General features: G+C 44.9%; 1 protein-coding gene across 1 annotated transcript in view; it reads right to left on the reverse strand.

Moving 5' to 3' along the window:
* Positions 1–22,508, reverse strand: part of adarb2 (adenosine deaminase RNA specific B2 (inactive)) — a gene marked incomplete at both ends in the record, with an annotated part of 152,711 nt that overhangs the window by 44,697 nt on the left and 85,506 nt on the right. The window contains 2 exon segments of the mRNA XM_080020372.1: positions 7,880–8,832; positions 9,940–10,026. Of these exon segments, the coding sequence (XP_079876498.1) occupies positions 7,880–8,832; positions 9,940–10,026 (1,040 nt within the window).

Raw genomic sequence — 22,508 nt, forward strand, 5'->3', positions numbered from 1 at the left:
AAACTGATTGGGCCGACAGAGTTTTCCCCCCAAAATCTCGATGGCGTTTGTTAACGCATTTTCACGATGATCGCAAAGATTACCTCCCTCCTTCGAATTTTGAATCCTCCCCGGAATTTTCCTTATTTGAAGATGAATTTGTAGCTATTTATAGCGCGGAGCGTGAAAAGACAAAGAAACTATAATTAGCAGACTGAAGCAAAGACGAGCATTCTAACACGGCAGCCTCCTTGAGACTCTGACTTTAACTTCCGTTCAACCATTTTACAGCGTATCAACACAAACAGACGTGTTGCATCGGCTACGGAATTATACAAGGACACAGGGGTTGGCTGGCGCCCAGAAAAGGGAGCTTTAAGCGGGATGGGGGGGTGGGGGGGGGCTCAGGCATACCTCTGCGGAGGTTTGGGGGCCCGCTGGGGCCAAATAATCATCCAGGCATGTGAGTAGCTGATGTGGGACGACCATTATCAGGGGATGTGAGCGTGCTTTTGCGTGCACGTGTGTGTGTGTGTGTGTATGCGTGCGCGTGTGTGTGTTGTTATGGGTCTGTGTGAATGTGCGTGAGTGCCTTCTGCGTGGGCACTGATGGCGTGCATTAGCGTGCGTGCGTCCTGTCTGCATATATGACTGTCAGAGCCCTCCATTGCCCCATTGCTCCCGGATGGAAGGTCATCTAAAGGCCAAACATTCAGACCCCACCCCCCCAGAAACCCCCATCACCACAACACCCCCACAGCACCGCCCACCGCCTCCTTGTCTCCCCACTCTGCTGCCTGAGAACCAGAGATAAACCTACACGCCGCAGCAGCACAGGACCAATAGCGCTGATTTATCGGAAGCCATTCGGTTACCTGAACTCCTATGAAATTGTAATGAAGCTGATTATGCTTGTAATGAAGTGTGAGAGGTTCTCCAGGAACGGTTATAACCGCTCTTTGGCACACGGCCTGGGCAGTCGCCGTGGGAAGCGAAGAAAAGGAAGGGCAGGAAATTAAGTTAAAGGAGAAGGGAAGGAGGACTCGGTGCCGCCTGTGCCGTGGAGCGGTTCGGGCGGCGGGGGTGGTGGGGAGCGTCGCGGCTCTTTGGAACAGATCACGGGGCCATTAACGCTATAGGTTAGGGCGAACCGCCCTGACCAACCCCTATCCCAGCCCTGCCCAGCCGCGGGATTCTCCCCTCTCAGTTTCCCGCTGACGCAACATGCTGGACTCATAGGTCATGTTTTGCATAAACATTAGACAGCTCGAGAGGATTCTAACCTTTTTATGAACAAAGTGCCTCCATTTAGAACAGGAAACATTATTATTCTGTAATTTCATGCATGTAAATCTCCACTCTTTCATGCAGGTTGGCCTTAAATACCAGCAGGAGAGGTAAGTGGCTGCTAAAAATGTAGGCAACCTCCGAAGCCAAATGCTAAGAGAGGTTTCGCACTCCTAACATGTTGATTTTAAAAAAGTATGTAAAAGAAGAAAGACATCCCACCGGGGCTGTAACTGAGAAATTTTTTTCTGACATTCAAGTGTTAATCCATGAAATGATCTGTGATGGAGCGCACTAAAAGCCCCAGAATTACATTACATTAGAAACTGCAACGTCATTTTCAACATCCGGGTTTACCCACGTCTTCACTCAAAGACGGTCAAATTATTTTCTCGAACATTTGCCTGCTTCCAGTCAATTTATTTATTATTGTTTTTGAAATTTTTTTGGAGATATTCATCCATGGGCGCTGTTCATTATTGTGAATGTTCCTCCACATTGACAGTTTACTGACCACAACTAGCTACGCTGCTTTGCAAATTCACTGCTTCGTGCTTGTGGCTGATTTATGCATTGTTGCCGGGGAAAGGCTGACCCTGCCACCAGCAATGAAAACAGCAGATAGAAGAGCAAATTGCTCGAACGGCTGTTGTCTTAAATAAAGTCAATTAATTAAAAGTCAGTTCATTATTAATTCATTATCATTAATCAAATAAATTGCGTGGTAAATAGATTCAAGATTCAAGAGGTTTATTCGTCACATACATACTTCCATACATATATGCAGTGAAATGTCAAATAGAAAAATAAATAGTATAATAGAGTATACTGTATATATATATATATATAAATATATATATATATATACAGTATATATATAGATATATATCTATATAGATATATATCTATATATATATATACTCTATAGAGAGTATAAATATATAAATAGAGTATCAAATATGGGATGGAATCACAAAAATCATACGGATTACCACTTATGGATGACAAAAATCTCACATATGGAACATTGAGATGCATCATGGGAAAACAGGTAGCACTGTTCCTTCTGTAACAGCAGTGACTCCAGCAACACACCTGTTACTCCCAAGGTTCACACCAACGGGTTTTTCGGTACCACACATTTATATATATATACTGTATATATATATATATATATATATATATATATATACATATGCTATCTTTGGAATCCCAGTTGTGTTTACATTGCACCGCTCGCAGCCCAACTCTGAATGAAATCTGCGTCGACAGTCATCCGTAAGCATGTGTCGAACCTCCGCCGCCGTCCACACGCTGCGGCGGTGACGCTGTCTGCGAGGACCCCCAAGCTGTTAATCAATTCCACTGATAATGTGTTCTTCACACCTCCTCCACCTCCTCCTCCTCCTCCTCCGCCTCCTCCTCCTTCTCCTCTCCCTCGCTTGGTAAATTCCTGCGCGGCGCCTGGCCTGGCGATCACTGTCGCTAATTTGTTGTGGCAATATTAATTAACGATCGCCCTGTCACAGCTGTTTATATGGAGACAGATTAGAAGTGGGAGAGATTAGACAAAGAAAACAATCTGCAAAAAATAAAAATAAAAAATGCAGCTGAGTGGCTGACAGGGGTCACCTTCACGTGCCTCAAATCATATTCAATTTGCCGTGGTGCGAGCGGGGAAATTACTTCACTCGATGAGTCGGCGCCCGGCCCTCGTTAATGAGGTTATCGTTTGGAAACAGCTAAATCAAATCATATTGAATCGTCACGAAGAGAAGCAAAATGCAACACTGAGGGTTTTCATCCGGCATGACACCGCCGTGTTGGGGCGCTGTGCAGTGTATCTGCAGTGCCAAATCTTTTCACCGTGCATTTCGTGGCGTTCCCCTTGTCTTCCTTCTCCCCCATTAACCCTCATTTCCATTCCGCTCCGCCAGGAAAATACATTTACCCCCCCCCCTTTTTTTTTTTTTTTATGAAACAGAGCTTAATCCAAAGTGGCACACTGCTCAATTCTCACTGTAGCCTGACCGTTGACCTTAGCTCCGTCCTTCCACCTAGTCACGCTGATTCGCCGCTTCCCGGGCGCCCGGGCGCTCGAGTCTCGGGCTCGATCGACTTGGCAACGCCACAGAGCGTTGTCACGGTGACGAGAGATTAAGTGGCAAATCAACCTTTGAACAGCATGGTAATCGTTCCACGCGGTAATACGGGTGTCAGGATTATCCTGCCGCTTTCTAGGTTCACTGTAGCAGCTTTGAATAAGGCAGAGGTGTCATATTCAGAGCTGCCTGCCGGCACACTGATGAGAACTGCTTCCTATAGACAAATGCTTTATATATATATATATATATATATATATATATATATATATATATATATATATAAAATGCAATATATTCATGAAAAAGATTTAACATTTTTTTTATTTTATTAAATTCTTGTTGTCATTCCAAATCACTGGTGATCGGCACCCAGTCTTCCCTTCTACAGTAAATTCCACAGTACTAGTCAGAGTTTCCATGATCCGGTAATTGTTGGTTTTTGGCCGGGAAAATCTGTTGTGAAGTCCGACATATTTAAATCTCTCCGGTCATCACGTCCGGTGAAAATAATTCCCTCCAAGCACAATTTCAATTAGTGCTGGGCAGATCATTTAGATAAAAAAAAATAAAAATAGTTTGGACGATCTAAAGCTGATCTGAAAGATTTGCCTCTGACCAATTACGTTTGTCGATATAGAACTTAGCCCCGCCCCCTCCCTCGTGGACAGGTTGCGCTTGTAAACACACACACACACACACACACACACACACACACACACACACACACACACAGAGTGGAGACAGAGCCACAGCGTCTAGAGCTCCAGAGAAACAGAAAGGTGATGTACCGTTGGGACACAAACATCCATAGTTTGGATTATTTTTTAATATTTAAGTTCCGACCCAGAGCAGACGGTAAATATTCATTGCGTAAAATATGTACATGGCACAATCGAACACCACAAACTTTATTATTTATTTACACCTACTTGCTATATTTATTTTGTTGTTGATTTGATCAAAATGTTATTTGAGTGAAATGTTAATTAAAGAGGTTGCACTTGTTACTTATTGTTCACAAACGGAAATTACTTGATTTCAAGTAGTAATTATTTGTAATTTTTATTTATTTATTTTAAAAATTGCGTTAACTGATGGGACTGACGGATTTTATTTTCAATATTCAATAAAAAATATTATACATCTACATGCCTCGATGATGTCATTCGCTATATACTGTAGCCTGCTGATCGATTGTTTTCAAGCTTAATAAACACAGATAATATTTGAATCTCTCCCGTATTTACGGATAATTGAAATCCTCCAGGACACGTTGACTGGCACCAGTCTTTTCTCACAGAGACTCTGGTATTAGTATTTCTTTATTTCTGTCTTCCCCTCCACCACCACCACCACCACCACCACACCCCCTGCTATTAACAGGCCAGAACGCATAAGCCTCTGACCCTGTGTGGGCTTTACTGCTTGTGTCACCCGCTATAATTTAGGAAGCCAAACTAATCAGTCAAGGGGTTGTGTCTGGAAGGTTACAACCGTCATAGGCAATCATTAAACTGACCCGAAATCTTCCACCGCTCGGAGGGATAGAGGAGAGATGCTCTAATAGTTTTGGTTCAGTCTTGAACACCAAGGCTTCCGCTGAGGTTTTTCTCTCTAATAGTGCCGCTGTTTCAGTGGCTGCCATGGCCACTTAGAAGACCACGTGGAAGGACCTTCACACGAGAGGCTGGATACATCAACGCCTCCTTCAAACTCTCTTGCTGCAGCAGAGATTACAGTCGTTGTAATTATTGTAACCGTCGAGTGTTGTACATTTACACAGTATTTTTCTGTGTGTTTTATTCAGCCTTAATGTGGTGCGCTCGTTTGGTATTGGATTTAATGCATGTGTTGTGTGCGTGGCGGTTGAATCAATCTCAGAAAAAAACATGTAGTACAGTTTTAGCCCACAACAGGTAAAGCTGGAGGGAATTCCTGGGGAGGCAAAACTGGCCTTTAGCTGGAACACACAGCTTGGCACAGCGCTGGCCCTGGGCACCATTTGGCTTCCACCATATTACCTGGTCTCGCATCTTCAGTCTGGTCAGTGGCTGCCCCTGCAGCCATCCCTAGGCATGCAGGCTCATGTGGGTAGTAACTAGTTACATTCAGTAATATTCTCAAGAAATTGTACTTTCCGGAGTGGATTTAAATAGTAGTTTATTTGTAAGTAAATAATGTACTTTACACTGAACTATGTTACATTGGGCCAGTCTTGCTTCAGAGCTCGAGCTGCAGTGTCAGCCAATCACGGCGTGCATATACCAATCCTGCCTTATGCCAATCCCGCACCAAAATACATGACTATTTAATGCTATTTTAGGATACATGCTGTGTGGTAGGCTAAAGCTTCAGCTTGAAGACTTTCTCAAATTTGATTCACTAAAGATTGTGCGGTATGTAGTGGAGCTACTGCAAATTTCACATGAACTACCCCTACAGCCGAGTTGGAAATGTCAGAACCTCCTACCAGCACTTGAACGCACCACACGTTTCATTGGGATACATTTCCGTTCGGATTGGAGGATTGTGTGGAAGTCCTCCGATGCAGAAATAGATATGGACATTTAGTATTAATGTTGGGTATTATTTGTCCATGGAAAGGAAAATACATTTGTGAAAATCAATTATTATAAGTGGTTGTATAGGTTTGTGAATTTTGTTTGCAGTTATTCATCAATTTTGAGATAAATCCCACTCCATATTCATAGTCTTCCTCAAGTTGTTAATTTGGAGAAATTCCTTTACTTCTACTGGACAAAAATCTATTTTAAAGTCAGAGTTATTTTATCTCTGTATAAATTTGAGTACTCTACCCATACATGACATGAATGAATGTACAGCTAATAATAGATAACGATATATATTAATATAGTTGTGATGTGTGTGTGTGTGTGTGTGTGTGTGTGTGTGTGTGTGTGTGTGTGTGTGTGTGTGTGTGTGTGTGTGTGTGTATGCGCGCGCGTGCGTGCGTGTATGTGTGTGTGTGTTATGGACAAATGCACAGACAAATCCCACCGCGATACTTCAACACACTTGCAAACCTTTACATGTGTATGGTATTGTCCTGTGCCAAAAACAAACAAAAAAACCCCCAGCCCCTTAAGTTTCGCAGACAGCACAGCTGACTTTCAAGAAATTCCACAAGCGGGAGTTTTCTGTAACGAAACGGGCGCGGCAAATCCTCTTAAAATCCTTTTAGGCACCGTGGAGGCAAAGGAGAAAAGGGAAACATTTTCTCCCGGGCAAACATGTGCAGGTTTGTTGGGTTGATGTGGCGCACGGGAGGAAAGACGCTCTCACCAGAGACGTTTTCCATGACAGTAAAAACAAAAAAAAAAATGTTTATATGACTCGTGGCCTGCACAGAGAAACATAACACTGTCTGTGCCAACATAAGCCATGGGGGGATAAGCAATATTACGGTGCTGTGGACTGGAATTTTTCAATTTATATACAAAGTTACGAGCTAAACTTCAAGAACAAAGAGTAATGTGCTGTACGTGGTGTATTCCATACTGTGTTGTCTTGTATTTAAGAGTATATTATCAATGATACTAAATACTGAATGTGGGATGAATGACAGCAGAAGTCTGGCACGGGCCAGACTGTTCTCACGGCAGTTTTTCTCTAGATGAATTTTTGCTGCTGAAATTAAGTTGGAAATGGCTTTCAACAAGTGCCAGCCAATCCAGCCACTATGACTTTGGGTTGGTCAATTTTCTGAAGTTCCTGGAAAAGCTAGGTTTCCTCGCTGTGCTTTTCATTTACATATTTGGGTAAATGAGCTCGGGATTGGGCTCGGTGGTTTGTTTGTCGATTTGCTCTTTGCTTTTCTATCTCCTTTGGGCAACAGATTGAATTAATGTTTGTAGACACTGAGATGCCACACATGAGGAAACAAGAGATTGCAAAATTACAAAACTCTCCCAATTATAGCTTAGCAAACATGGGGCTGGGGAAAAATAACACTCATTTTGGGAGTCATGCCGATCTCTCTTGAGTCACACACACAAGGACAATAATTAGCTTCATTTACATGCTTTTCTGTGTGAATAGACCAAGGAGCACATTTTGTTTATCCAATGCCCAGGCCTTGCAACACATGTATTCGTATGTGTATCCACATGCTAATGCACACACGCACACACACACACGCACGTACGCACACACGCACGCAGGCAGGCAGGCACGCACCCACGCACGCACACACACACACACACACACACACACACACACACACACACACACACGCACACATGCACCCCTATGTCATTGGGCCCAAAAATAAATGCCAGCTTGCTTACACACAACCCTTATCAGTGCCGTCAGCATTCCTCCTTTCATCTCCTACTCTTTCTAGCCCATATCTTATTTTCTCCTTAATTATGTGTTGAAAGGTGTTTGGCTATCCTGCTGATTTGGTCATTACAGGACCCTGTAGGATGTGAAGTGGCTGCCAATGATGCTAAGCTGAAGGCTGGCAGTGGCATGGAGTCTGTACTCACCTGGGGCAAATGAGGACAACTCTTCCTGCTGGCTTTGATGCCTGTCCTCCCCTCAGGAGCTGTTTTGATGTTAAAGAGGGCCTGAAGAGCACACTGGGCTGCCTGAGTCTTGGCCAGCTTCTTGCTGCGTCCACAGCCCTCAAATATCTGTCCGTCCACGCGCACAGCCATCACAAAATTACGCAGCCGCCGGCCCTCGGCTCGCTCCGACAGGCAGGCATAGCGTAGTCCTGGCCGGAGCTCGTTGAGCAGCGCCACGGGGCTCTTGGGCGCCTCTGGCTCTGGGATGATCCCACCCAGCCTCTGTTGGGCCTCCACCATCAGGTCCAAAGTGTGCTGGAGCAGTCGACCGTGTCTCAGTAACTCGCTGGAGAGAAGCTCACTCTCGGACCCCGACGTGCATAGAGAGAGGCCATCAGAGCACGACGATGACTCAAACTCCTTGAAGAGCGTGTCTGGGAAATCGGCCTGATCAGATGTGAAGTCAGCCGAAGGGTTGGAGAGGCTTCCCATAGCCAGGTGAGCCTGCGGGGCGTTAGGGAACTGCACAAAGGACTTGAGGGCCAGCTCGGCGGCTCGCATCTTGGCTTTCTTTTTTGTGGGGCCCGTGCCTTCAAAGCTCAGGCCGTTGACCTCTACTGCGATGGAGAACACCGGGGCATGGACGGGCCCGGTCTGGGAGACCATGTGGTACTGGAGGCCTGGTCGGAGCTCGTTGAGCTGCACCAGGGCATTCTTTGGTGTATCTGACCAGGACAGCTTCTTATAGATGAGACGGAGCTGGCACAAGTGCCCGTTGTTGTCTTCCTCAAGCGGACGCTTCCTCTTCACACCTGAAGTCCCACCTCTCGATGGCTCGGAGCAAAAATGGGACTGGCGCTCGCCGGGTGCAAACGTACAATCCTCTAAGTTACCAATGTTGAGGTTTTCTTTTACCTCTGCACTGCTGGTGCCTGGAATAAGAATAGGAAAGAAAGAGCAGCGTATGTCAGTGTTACAACACAGGTCAGAACACAAAGACTGCAGTCGTCACTGTCTGAGGGCTAACAGTCACATCTATCCTGCTAAGAGTCAAATGAATCAAGGAATGTCTCCTGTGAAAGATTGAGACACTTGATACACAGTAAAATGGTGAAAAACAAATAATTTTCCTGAGCTGATGCAACTTCATGCTGCCTAGCTCTACGATACAGACGCAACCGCCTAGAATGGCCGGCTGGTCCGTGACAGGCTAGTGACAGGTCTGTGCTTATCTCAATGGAAGGAATGGATATATCCGGCTGGCAGCCGGCTGAAGGTGGCCATTCTGAGTGGCTGGTACTGTATTTAAGGGTTTTAAAATACAAATACCAATCCTCAAAAAATTAGGACTCTATCTGCAAAATCATTCTGTAATCTGCCTCTAAATTGGTTCAGAGTCTATGGCCTAAGTGGAAAACATTTGTCCCTGTGGCCAATGCAAAGCGTCAATCCTTTCTGTAATGGGGGGATTGCACTGAGAGCTTCACATTCTGAGGAAGGATGAAAGATCTGTCAGCAGCCTGCTTTATTTCACACTTCTATCCTCCGTGAGGACAAAGTCTGAACAGTTGTGACACGCTCTTCAAACCTAGTTACGGGCAAGTGGTGGCGTATTGCATTTCTGATGGGAAATGAACAAAAATAGGGCGTTCAGATCTTGTCACAAGAATGTTAATGGTGAAATGGGACACACAGATCGGGCGCTGACAGGCGGCAGACTCGCAAGGAGCCGAGACTCTATGCCTTGATATTACAGTTACTGCAGCAGCTTAATCCTATTAACATGTAACTACATCATTACTTATTCATGGGAGGAGATCTGAATTCATACTCGACGTGTCACTTTCACAATATTATGGCAAACTTAGATAATATTGAACAATGTGACATCAATTACTAATCACACAGCAAAATTGTACTTGACCCAAATGATGAGTGTTGAGGACAAGAGAGTTGACTTTGATATTTGAAACCTGCTGTCGAGAGAGTTGGAGCGGTGCTGTGTTAGAGAGAAAGAGGGAAAGAAATAGGCATCTTACTGAAACTGTCCTCATCCTCTGTGCTGTGGGTCCCCGGGCTCATGTACTTGAAGGGAGCGATCAATGCTGACAGCATACTAACTTTCTCTGGAGGAGAGACAAGAGAGACGCAGAGTCAACAAGAGGGCAGCGACTGAGATGTTCCGATGGTTTAGTCAATCAAAACGCTGTATCAGCATCGGCCTTACATGGCCACAGAGGAGAACCATTTTTGAGGAGGCATTAGGCACACCACGTTTTTTTTTTCCCAGCCTTCCTAATTTGATGTGTCTCAAGGGGCGCGCAGTGGTCTGACACACATCTGCATGCTCAAAGAACGAACAAAATGTACAAAATACATACACACACGCATCCACATTAACACACATGGCTGAAACCAACAGGGGAATCCTTTAACCTTTGTGAGAGAGTTTTCCCGATATAAACCTGGTACATTGTGGAGCCAGCCTCTCTCCTGCTTCTCCCTGCTGCCCAGGTGTGCCTGGTTTCAGAGTGAGGCCCTATTAGGCCTTTGTGAGGGTTACTGTTCATCGCGCAGCACTGAGCAGAATTGACAGACCAGTCTGGCACCATAATTAGACCTCCCTCTCCTACACTGGCTAATGATCAATAGTTAGAAAGATAGGATGTGTTTGTGTTTGTGTGTGTGTGTGTGTGTGTGTGTGTGTGTGTGTGTGTGTGTGTGTGTGTGTGTGTGTGTGTGTGTGTGTGTTTGTTTGTTTGTTTGTTTGTTTGTTGGGGCGGTGAAGAGGAAGAGAGGGGTAAAGGAGGCAGAGGAGGAGAGGGGGTTGCTGGAGAATGAGACAATCTGGAGTGGGTGTCTAGAGAAGGAAAATGGAGTGAATGCCAGAGGGAGGTGAAGGTGCAAGTTGGAGTAAGTTCTCAAACTTTCTTGCCTCTGCCAACGGAGCAGCATTTAAAAGGGCTGCTGGGGTGACAAAAATTCTCGTGAACTGAATGCTGCATGAAATGGTACTCGCATTGTGCCACAGCGCACACGTTTTGATAAGAATGTAAGGTTGTGAACAAGCTTGTCTCCAATTGCTGTCTCGTCTCAGGCTCAATAACACTAGAGGGGCTTGATGAATCATTTCAGACACACGCGGATACACTTTAAATACTGGAGCTGGAGCGTTTCATGCAATCCTTGTGGGTTAACATCACAATGCCAGCATTTGCATTCTGACCTAATTACGGACTGAAGACCAACACAAGCAGCAATTTGGCCCTAAACGAGTCCCTTGGCCGACGGCGTCATTATTCAGATTTTAAAATCAGCCCGTATTGTTAGTGGGTCCCTGAAGAGCGTTTGAGAGCATGACTGTCTTTTGTGCTGACAAAACAATTAGGGCTGTGAAAGGCCTCTGTCCTCAAGCACACACTCAGGTACAGTGTCACCTAAATGGTTGCCCCCCCCCCCCGATCCACTGTTACTGTACAGATTAAAAATTACATTGAACACATGGGAGTGAGGGGGTCTGAGCAGCCTGTAATGTATATTTGATTATGCTGCTGTGCCTGGGGTCTCACCACCCACGCACAGCTTCTGCCAAGTGGAAGAGCCCATTGGGCCATAAGATAGCGAGAGATGTGCCAACTGATAGTAACAGTGTGCAATATGTCATGGATTTCAAAAGCAGAATTATATTTAAGAAGGGCTATATCTCCTCAGAATATAATTTATTTTCCGATTTAAGTTGGAGGGGGAACACTTAGAACTGACCAAAGGATGAGTTTTCATTATCCTGATCCCCTGACCATCACAGGGCAAAAACAAGGAAACAGCCAAGACAACAAAACAGCCTCCTCCCCTTAAAAATATCAAAAATAGTAGACAGTAGACAAAGATAGTCAACATATACTATGAAGAAAGTAGCTTTATGCATTCTATTAAAAGAAAACACAGCACTTTGTGGCCATGTAAAGCCATCACTATTGTATTAGGTCTCCTTTTAAATAAAATATTGAAAGTTGAATTCTTCACTTCCCATAGGTTATTCCATTTGCAATCAACAAGGGTAATTTACATGAGTCCTTCCTGAGAGCCCAATAGGAGCTTAGAAGTAAATGTATAGAAGTTAAGACGCCTCCTAATCTGTTAGGTGGTGCTGGTGGTGTTATTATGTGGAAGCCTTGGATCCCAGTCAGAATGGGGCTCTTCTGTGTAAAGCTTTTCAGGCCGACGTAGTTTTCAAAGCAACACTGCAACAAATCTGTTCTTGTCACTCTCACTGAATCGCAGTGCATTTCAAATGTCCCAAGGAGTAGCTGGATTTAATGGGGTTCCCCATCACGGGGACTGCTATCTATTATTCATTGGACTGATCAACAGATCATGTGATCATCCAGTCGAAGACTCTGCATTCATGCTGGATGGCAGAGGAAGTGCCAATGCTGCCATTCCTTCCCGCCCTCGCGTGGACTGGGTATATAAATGCAGCCTACCTTCCTTTCTTCCGCTTTTCTTACTTTGCGTAAGAAGAATCCTACTCAAGATTCTCTAAATTCACATTATCTGTTTCGCCTTCTGGTTCCTAACTTGTAAGAGTTGGTGTGAGTCACAAGCTCAAGTACCCTTTGGTGAGGCAACGTAGAGTTTGTCGCCTTTCTTCCTTTGGGAGCAAACTAACACGCGGCTAGGAAGGCAGTTCCGGACTGTAGACACTGCAGGGATAAGGGAGATTGCCACCGCTCCTGCGCGACGTTCCTGGGAAGGTAGCACGCTGAGTCGGCAATCCTGGAGGACCCCACGGAGTACCCAGCCTTGGCCCAGCTTCTCCTCAGGAAACGAGTGGCGTGCTGGTGTGAGGAGAACGCAAACAAAGTGGCTATGTCAGAGGATGAGCCTGCTTCCCCGTCTACTGTTAGCACAGGAGCTGGCCCAATTCACACTACCACTCCTCCTAGTGATGGCCCAGTCCCTATACCACAGGCAGTTTCCTTCGCAATGTATATCCCGGAGGAACCCCAGCAGGGCTTATCCTTTGGGGCCCTGACAGAGTCATTGGACTCTGACTAATCTGACAATAGAGAGAGCCTCCCCAGCTCCCGGGCGAGCTCCAGCCTGTCCTCGGCTCCGGCTTCGACTAGACTACTGGAGGCCAAACTCGTCGGGGTGTCCAAGCGAGCAGCCAACAAGATGGGCCTTCCCACCACGGCTGTACCGGACACGGAGGTGTCCACGCTGGATGGGGAGTTCTACTCTGGAGCTCTCCACCAAAGTGCGGCATCTATCCTGTTGTTTTGCGAGGTGCACGCGGATTTGGCGAAGGGCGGGGTTACTGCCATGTCGACCAGGCCCAGGAGCTGGGCTACCTGACCTTCCCTGTGGTGGAATGGGCCATCGCTGGCTGTCTTGCACCAGAGGAAGGCATCAGCTTGGGGAAGAAGCCTCCCTAACCTCAACAACAACACCACAAACGTTATTTATTTAGACCTACATGCCATATTTATTTTGTTTTTGATTTTATAAAAATGTAATTTAAGTGAATTAAATCAGCTGCACTTGTTACTTATTTTTCATAAACGGAAATTATTTGATTTCAAGTCATAATAATTGATTATTTAATTATTTATTTTAAAAATAGCTTAACTAATGACAGTTATTTTATTTTGAATATTCATCAAAAGTATATTATAAATCTGCATTTGTCTCCCAATTTGCCCGGTCACTGAAATCTTCCAGGGCACCGGCACCAATTTTTTCAAATGGAAACTCTGGCCCCACTGACGCCTTCCTCGGGGCGATGGGCCTCATGATGGGCAAGTAAGAGGAGCAGAAGAAAAGTAGATTCGTCCAGTCATGGATGCCCCGCACGGCCCCCTCTTAACCGTGGGGCAGCAAGAACGCAGCAGAGGCCAGGACTCAGAACGGCCTGGTCTGTGTGCACGCTAAACCCATGGGTCCTCAGGACTGTGTCATCCAGTTTGCCCGTCCTCTGCCCATTTTCAGGGAAAAAGTCATGTGCGTGGTCCGGGACAATCAGAAAGAGGTTCTCGCTAGAGAGATAAACTCCCTGCTAGAAAAAGGGGCGTTGCGGACCATCCCGAGAGAGACAGGGGCACATGGACAATACAGAGATACATTGTGGTGCTGAAATAAACAGAAACTTCCGCCCGATTTTGACCGTGGGGTTAACAATTTTTTTTTGCTGGGAAGCTGTAAACGTGTTTTGTTTGACCTTCGGTTTGGAGATTTATTCTAGCCCTATAATTGTTGGAATAGGACGGAGCGCAGATCCAACTCCACATTCCAGACTACAGCAATCCTGCGATATTGTTACTTTTAAATACGGGCCTTTATCAGAGCCCTTAAAAAAATTGATTCTGAAGAATTAATCACGGTTTGTATCACACACGTTACACATACATAGTGATAGTTAGTTAGTTGATTTTGGGGCGAGGTAGATCCACAATTATAGTGTATCAACAATTGTATGTGAGCCAATAGTCTCACTCCTTCTACCGCACACTTCTCCTGCTTCTTTATACATCACTAAGAGCAGGGAGGCATACTGAATGGTGCCTTGGCAGATTGGCCACTTCCCTCCTGATATCGCTGGCAGTTGGCGGTGGCACTCACAAGGAAGTGGGTTCTCTGCTTATCCTTTCCGTCTCCTTCCACTTCCTGTATCAGTTCTGAGGAGAAGGTAATGAGCCCAAACAGATTTCCCGTTGGCTATAAGCATAACCGATGGGCCAGATGAGCAGCGGGAGACTATTAAAATAGATGCTGGGGGAGATTGCTGACTCTATCACTCTATCTCTCTCGTGAGTACTTTTTCACTCCCTCTCTCTCTCTCTCTCTCTCTCTCGCTCTGTCTCTCTCTCTGTCTCCCTTCTCCTTCTTCCTTACCCTTGTCCTAAATTTCCCCTCATCTTAAGCCACCTACTCAACCCGTCCCCTCCAATAAATGCCACTAAATGCCACTACGTGTGGAGCTCCTTCTTCAGACCACATGACAAATTGTTTTAAGTAACAATCTCACCTTCTGTTTATGAATTTACGATTCACAACTGCATGGAACGGCAATGCCGAAAGTGTAGTGGAGCGCCACACCACCAACCACAGGCGGTTTTACCATCAGGCATAGGTAGGCATTGCTTGGGGCCTTGTACGCCAAAGGGGCCTCGTGCATTTGAGTTTATTTTTTTATTTTCATTTTATATTCACAAAACATTTTAGCTCGTGAACAAAAGCTATTTGGACCTATTACGGTCCCAACATCAGCAGAACAATGTGGATGTGCATCACCTTACCTTCACTGTGTATACAGTAAGTGTGTGTGTGTGTCTTCTGCGACTGTCTTCTGTCTCTCACACACACACACACACACACACACGCACACACACACACACACACACACACACACACACACACACACACACACACAGCGTGTGTGGAGTAGAGAATAGCGGATGTTCAAATGTTTTATCAAAAAGCATGTACTATACTGTACTTTTGTCTTGCAAGAATTAAAGATTATATGCAGTACTTATAATGTTTTTCTTGCCATATTCTCCTCTTCTAATTGACTGAAGGTCATTTGAAGTTCTTCAGTTAGAACAGTTAGAATTCTCATTTGGTTTCCGTCCTTTAGATCTGTTGCTTTGTTAACTGAAAAGAGCTGCCTCCAAATAGTTTTCATTTACTAGCTGTGATTGCGTTAAGCAAAATGGAGAACGGCCGCACATTGGCTTTTGCCTGGGGCCTCCAAATCACTAAAACCGTCCCTGCCGCCAACGTCACCGCATTTCACGAATTTGCTGCTTGATGTTTGTTGTTTCAGATCTTTCTGACTCGTTTGAGAAGCCTGGCAGAAGTTGTTTCGCAACTGTGATGAGTGTTATCACCGACTGTGACAACAATTCACTGCTCCATTGTTAGCAATAAGACTCTTAAGCTGCTTTCACACATGCACTGCAACCCTGAAATTATCCGCACTTTTCCCAGAGGAGCTGTACGTGTGAACCCAAATGTCCGGATCATTTGGACCGGACATTACCCAGACTTTACACAGCCGGCACCCTAGTACAAAGTCTGCGTAATGTCCAATTGAGCGGTATGTGTGAACAGAGCAGGTAATTGTCCGGTGTATTCACAGTGAGACAGTTGGCGCGTCGTGTGTTGATGACATCTCATCATGCGCCAGTTATTTACCTCTGCGCAGATCTTCGTGCATGGAGCGTAGCTGCTTCATACTCCTTTCTGCTTTTCTTTATTTTCCTTTCTAATCTTCAGTTTATACAGCGGATATGCCTAAATACATGGAGTATCAACCCAAAGAAAGATAAGTCTGTAGCCTCTTTCGCCATCTTGGGTGCGCTAAAACTCTGCAGCGTCATTGTATCAAGTCCTGCCTCTTGCACGCTTTACCCAGGCTCCACCCCTCGTATATACCATCCTGTGTATTCCCGGTAGGTGTAAAAGCGTCTGAAACGGACAATGTGTGGTTGTGTGCTACGTGTGAAAGTCTGTAACTCTGGACAATGTCCGGACCTGATTATCCGGACAATGTCCGGAGTTTATGTGTGAAAGCAGCTTAAGTCTGCAACAGTATATGGGCTGTCAGGGTAGATAGATAGATAGATAGATAGATAGATAGATAGATAGATAGATAGATAGATAGATAGATAGATAGATAGATTGATTGATTGATTGATTGATATTATGACCAAGCAGGTAGAGGCATTGATTAGAACAGCTAGAATAGTCTACTAAGTTAAGAGAATTGCAGTACTTTACTGTAATGCAGCCAACATTTAACTTTATAAGGTTTTATGAAACCAAAATCGCAGACGATACCTAGTCTCATATCATAACATCAATATTTTAATGAAATATCATCCGGCCCTAATTGATCTTTAGAACTGGATGGAGTTGTTGAGTGAGAGACAGGAGGTCAGATCAGTGCAGACTGATGGATATTTAGCACATGATTAGTGGTGGTGAGCGCAGAGTAGCCAGGCCATCTGCTTTACATGTGTTCCTCTGGCAGCGGATGCCAGAGGACAGAAAGCCTGTGTTACACAGAAACACACGCGCTACCTGCTGGCTGAACTCACTTCAAGCGCCAAAACAAAAACCAAATGTGGTGTTAGCTCCTTTCAAGGCAAAAAAATAAGGGGGGGATTATCCTACACTCTTCACCTCTTGTAACTATAAAGCTGGTGCAGGGACGTGTAAAGCTACTACAGCGCCATCCACCGTAGCATAGACCGTACCTACTCTCCTTGCCCCAACCCATTAACAATTAGAGAAGAGAAAATGTTCCAAAACAGCAGGTCACTGGCCTAAAGGCTTTATTTTTTTATTTCTTTTTAAAGCAAACCTCGTCAGTGCCACCGTGCCGGTTTGTCTGTCTTACCTGGCTCAGTTTAAGTGGGATAATTTAAGTTGCTTCTGACCCATTATCTTTGCTTGACTGCTGTGGCCAAATGTGCACGATTTTACTAATTCATTCTTTAGAAGCTTTTTGCTGATGACAACTTTATTGACCATTACCATCAGCACTTATGAAGACTTATTTGAGGGTTGTATTGTATTGAGTGTGCAAGCACATTTGGTTTGGTCAGGTCTCAAATTATCCCGTTTCTAATCCTTGAAAACAGAAGCATCGGTCCTGTAGAAAAAAGTTTAAAAAGGAAGGTTCTTGCTGATTTTCAAATCTGTGGATGCCCTTGTTAGTGATGCACACTTTGTTGAGCGCAAAGCTGAAGCAGGCCCACAGCACCACACTGTATTCCATTGTGGGTTACGCAGTGAGGAGATACCTAAAGGACCACCGAAACACTTTTTCAATGACAGCACAGTCCAACGGCCTCTCCCTTTCACTCTTTGTCTTGCTGCCCTCTTGACAGAGACCTGGAGTGTGACGCTATGCTCTTGAGAATGTACTCGACATGGTTGAGTGTCGCTGAAGAACCCGCTCAAAGAGTGTGACGGTCGTGGATTGTCATGGAGGACCACAGGAGTGCTCGATGGCAGAGAGAGTGGGTATTATCACACCCAGGTGCTGCCTTCATCCCCACTCCGCCTTCCACATCACAGCTCACAGCCACCAATGCCAACACTTTGGGTCGCCTGCATTAATCTCTGCTATACATAACACAATGCAGACAGCAGATGCAATAGCAGAAGCATGATAAAAGCTTTTCAGTGTTATATTGCAGGCCAAGGATCTGTAAAAAAAAAAAATCATTTTTTATCACATCTTTTTAGTGCATTTACAACTTGAATAAAATATGTCACATTTGGAAGAAAGAAGTGTGTGGCATTTGGATGGGACTGTTTGACTATAAAAGCTTTTAGTGCTCTAACACCAAAGTTTGAACAATGGCACCTGCGTGCGCTATGGAGAAACTTTTACGAGAAGAGCAGATGGCCAATGAGAGAAAACCTTGCCCCAGCGTTGATGGAATGAAAACATAAAAAAAACATATCTCTGAACTTTACCTGAGATTCAAGTGAAGTCAGTTCAGGTTTGGCATATCCCTTTATCACAGTTAGAGGACCACACCGACAGGGTACTTTGATGAAAGCCCTCAGCCCTTAGATGCAAAATAAAAGGCCCCTAATGTCACCACTGGAGAGCCCTGACTCGAAATCAAAGTTGTTCATTATCCATTTTTAGCAATATTATCAGACAAATATTTAAAATTCACAATAAAAAAATCAAAATCCGTCCCTCAGAGTAACACCCACTAAACTATTTGAACAGGAGTAACGGCAGTTCACACTGTGGGGTTGTCGAGTCTTTCAAGAGTCAACGTCAGTTCCCTTGAGAAGAACCGTGTTCCACAATCTTCTCGCCACAACTGTCCAGAGCTCCATGACCAGAGGAGCCTCACCCCCATCCAGGTAGAACAACCTGCCTCAAACTTCCGGGTTTAAAGGCTCTTAAGGCCTGAGAGAGGAATCTCCCTACCGCTATGACTGAGGATTACAAACCCCTGCCTGGAAACATAATGCAATAGCCGAAGCTCAGCCACGTGTTGGTGATATCCTTACACGAATACCACAATCTAACAGACGAGAAAACAACCACAACAAACAAAAAATATCCTACTACCAAGTTCTGTCTATATTTACAAGTGAGAAAGCAGTTAGATAAGTCTGCGGCGTAATGACACTAAGCAGGTCAGAAATGCCTTTCCCTGCCTCGCCTCTCATCTCTCCCCCCTGGTTAACCGCCCCCATCGCCCCTGTATCAGAGAGTTATTGCGCTATACATCCCTCGGCAACCTGACGCCCGTGTGCCTTCCCCATCCCCGCCGATGCAAAGGGATGAATGTCACAGATTGTCACTTGACTGGTGAAGTCAGGTCTGTTGTTGTTCCGTGGCTTCTCTTCCTGTTTGTGCGACTTGAGCTGAGCCCCAGACGACGCAGCACGGCGCGCGCAGCGCAGAGATTAACAGCAGCCAAAAGCCTTTTGCCTTGCAAAGTGCACGGACATAGTTGCGTGGCACTCCGGCGCCGATGTTAAGCCAAAGTATGTGTGGATCCACAGGTCGGTGAGGGAAGGCGCACCAGTTCAGGCGTTTTCGCACGGGGCGGGAACTACTTCATAGTTCTAATAACTTTTTGGAGGAACCCTCCCTTTTTTTTTTCTGTCCGCACTGCAGGAACTAGGAACGTTGGTAGTTCTTAGAACTCTGTTTTGAGGAACTTTTTAAGCTCTCACTCCAGGGCAGGGACTAAGGAACCATCGGCGACATAAGTGCAGGGTGATAGGTCCAGACATAATTCCACGGTCCCTCGGAGGAGTCTGCCTGGTTGAGTCGCATCGATCTGGGTGCGGATCAGCCCATGTGCACTCAGCGGTAATAAAAAATATGGATACAAATGAAAACCAATAAAAACATTTTTTTTATTGTAGATGTATTTATTTCATTTATTTTATTTTCCGATGCTCATTGAATGAATCAACGTGCGGTGCTCCGATGCGAGCTGTGCCTTGTACAGTAGATCTAATATGAGTGAGGATTCAGTAACTGGATTGCCTATTTCTCAAATTTGTTCAGAAACTGATTTTAGTGAACTGATAAGGCGAAATAAGTGAAACTTACAGAGTAGTACAACACAGAACTCCAGCTGAAACCCCCGTTGGATGATGTCACTTCAGAGTTCCGGTGCAGTGGGAATACAACCACAAAAAAGCCCTTGACGTTATTTAGTTCTTGGGGGACCTCCCCAGTTCCTAGTTCGCCTCAGGGAGTCCTCAGAACTGTTCGGTGCGAAAAAAACCACCTTTGGTATTGCTCTTTCCGGCGCCATGCCAGATGGAAGGTTACTCCTAATCAAGGAGCAAAGGAGGATGAGAGTGTTTGAAAATGAATATCAAACCAAATGACAAAGGAAAGGGAGGCAAGCACGCGTGAGTCACATGTAAGACGGAGCCAGAAGCCTTTCTTCTCTTTTTGTGTTCTTCTTTAGGTGCCTCTATCCGTACTGCAAAATGGAACCCTTTCACCGGATAAAGCGGCGAGCTCCTGTGAGATCCTCCCCAGCCACGTTTAATGCCTCACATTATGACACCTATAATCGGACGGGCTGTTTTGCGCTACTTTGTTCAGCACAAATTGCTGCACTGATGGTCCCGACGAGGCACAGATGGGACGTGGACAGTTTTTCATCGGCTGTTCCATACCATGGCGCCCGACACATCTGGTACGCAGCGAGAAGCATCTTTGCACTAATTTGTTTGTCACTATATATTGAAGGGACTATCTGTCATCCTGCCTTGCTTTGGTAACGACGTGAATGTTTGAAGAACATGGCTAGTCATAAGTTTCTGGCAGCGCGGCTGGCTGGTCGCTTGGGACTCACTCAAGCAAGCCATCTGAAATGAAGGGAGGGGGTGGGAAGGGAGGTCTCTTTGTTTCATTCTGGAGCCTTGTTCAAGCCCCAGGGGAGACAGATAGTGGATTATTTGAATGTGATATTATATTCCCCGCATTCAAACGCAGCCACACAAAATAAAATCGGCAAAAAATAAAAAATATAAATCATGTGATGATTGAAATGATTTATTGAGATAATGTGGAATATAAGGTTAATTTAAGAGTTTTCAAGGGTCATAATTTCATTATGTGGACATCTTGACATGCGTGATACTGAACAGCACAAACATAAATACACAGACGTTAGACACCCTTTTATTCCTAGGCATTCTAGCTATTTTCCACATAATGTCAGCAAAAAAAACCCTGAAAAAAAAACTAATAAAAATATGATGAATGCAATCTGACAGTCCATAATATCCCGTTTCCAATTCCCTGCTCTGCGTTTAAGTGTGATTCCGAGTCAATTAAGGAACTGTTTGATGTTGATGTATCCAGACTTGAAAATTAAGCGCCAGTCTGGTTGTAGTGGTATAATATTCCACGGTGCTGGTCTGTGCTCACGCCAAAAGATGCCTGTAGGCTGTAGGGTTTTTGGCTGAGATATTCCTTTCACATAATGAGAAGTTATGATGTGGCAGAAACACATTGCTTTGCAAACCGAAGGGGATGCATTTTTCACGCCAAAATGGATACACCAAAAAAATAAAAAATAAAAACAACAACAATGCAGGACTGGAAAGTCTGATTTTGGAGTAAACTTTAGATGGATTTGTCCTGAACACACAACACAATTCCTCTGAAAAAAAAATAAAATAAAAAATCTGATGTGTGCTTTTGAGAAAGAGCACTTCCCCAGCTCCTTTTGAACGACACAGTATTAATGTTGCAACGGAAGGTTGATGCTGTGTAGATATTGGCGGAAAAAAGGAATTCTTTGAAAACTCCAGAGGACTCATTAGGCCAGATATGTGATTTTTACATTACATTAAATGAAAGTGGAAAAGCTTTCCGAGTTGCATTAGCCAAATACAGTTCAAATTTCCAATTTCCTTCAGTTCCTATAAAAGAAGGCTGAAAGCATAGCGTGCGCGCGCACACACACGCAGGCACGCACGCACGCACGCACGCACACACACACACACACACACACACACACACACACATTAAGCACACAAAAGCAGAAACCTGTCTTCCCTCACCTTCCCTCGTCTACTTGCACTAGACAGGAGGGATGTTATGTTTTGAGAGCACATTTCTAACCAGCGCAGTTAATGCTCTGTCAGGGGCTTTGGATGAAATAAACACACACACTCACGCACGCACGCATGCACGCACGCCAGCACACACGCACGCACGCACACACACACACACACACACACACAGGTAAGAATGAAAAAGGAATGGAGTGTGAAATATATATTGAGTTTTCACGTTGTCGCCTATTTCCAGATAAGCCTGCTGAATAATACAATCGTGAAACGTTGGCCCAACGGGAAGGTAAAAGCTTTTCCCTGTTTTTATTTCTGTACAGGCACCTGAGGTGGAAACCATGTTGCTCTCTCGCTCTCTCTCAGACTATTTCCTCTTAAACTAGTAAGATGGAAGACTCTGTTGCAAAATCAGCTCCAGGAGCAGAGCCACAATTCGTTGTATGAAAGATGTTCACACAAAGGAAGTTGTTAGAACTGTAATCAGCACTGAACTAGTTTTTACAAGATGGAA

The sequence above is a fragment of the Zeus faber genome (genome assembly GCF_960531495.2).
Source record: "Zeus faber genome assembly, chromosome: 19".
Lineage (NCBI taxonomy): Eukaryota > Metazoa > Chordata > Actinopteri > Zeiformes > Zeidae > Zeus > Zeus faber.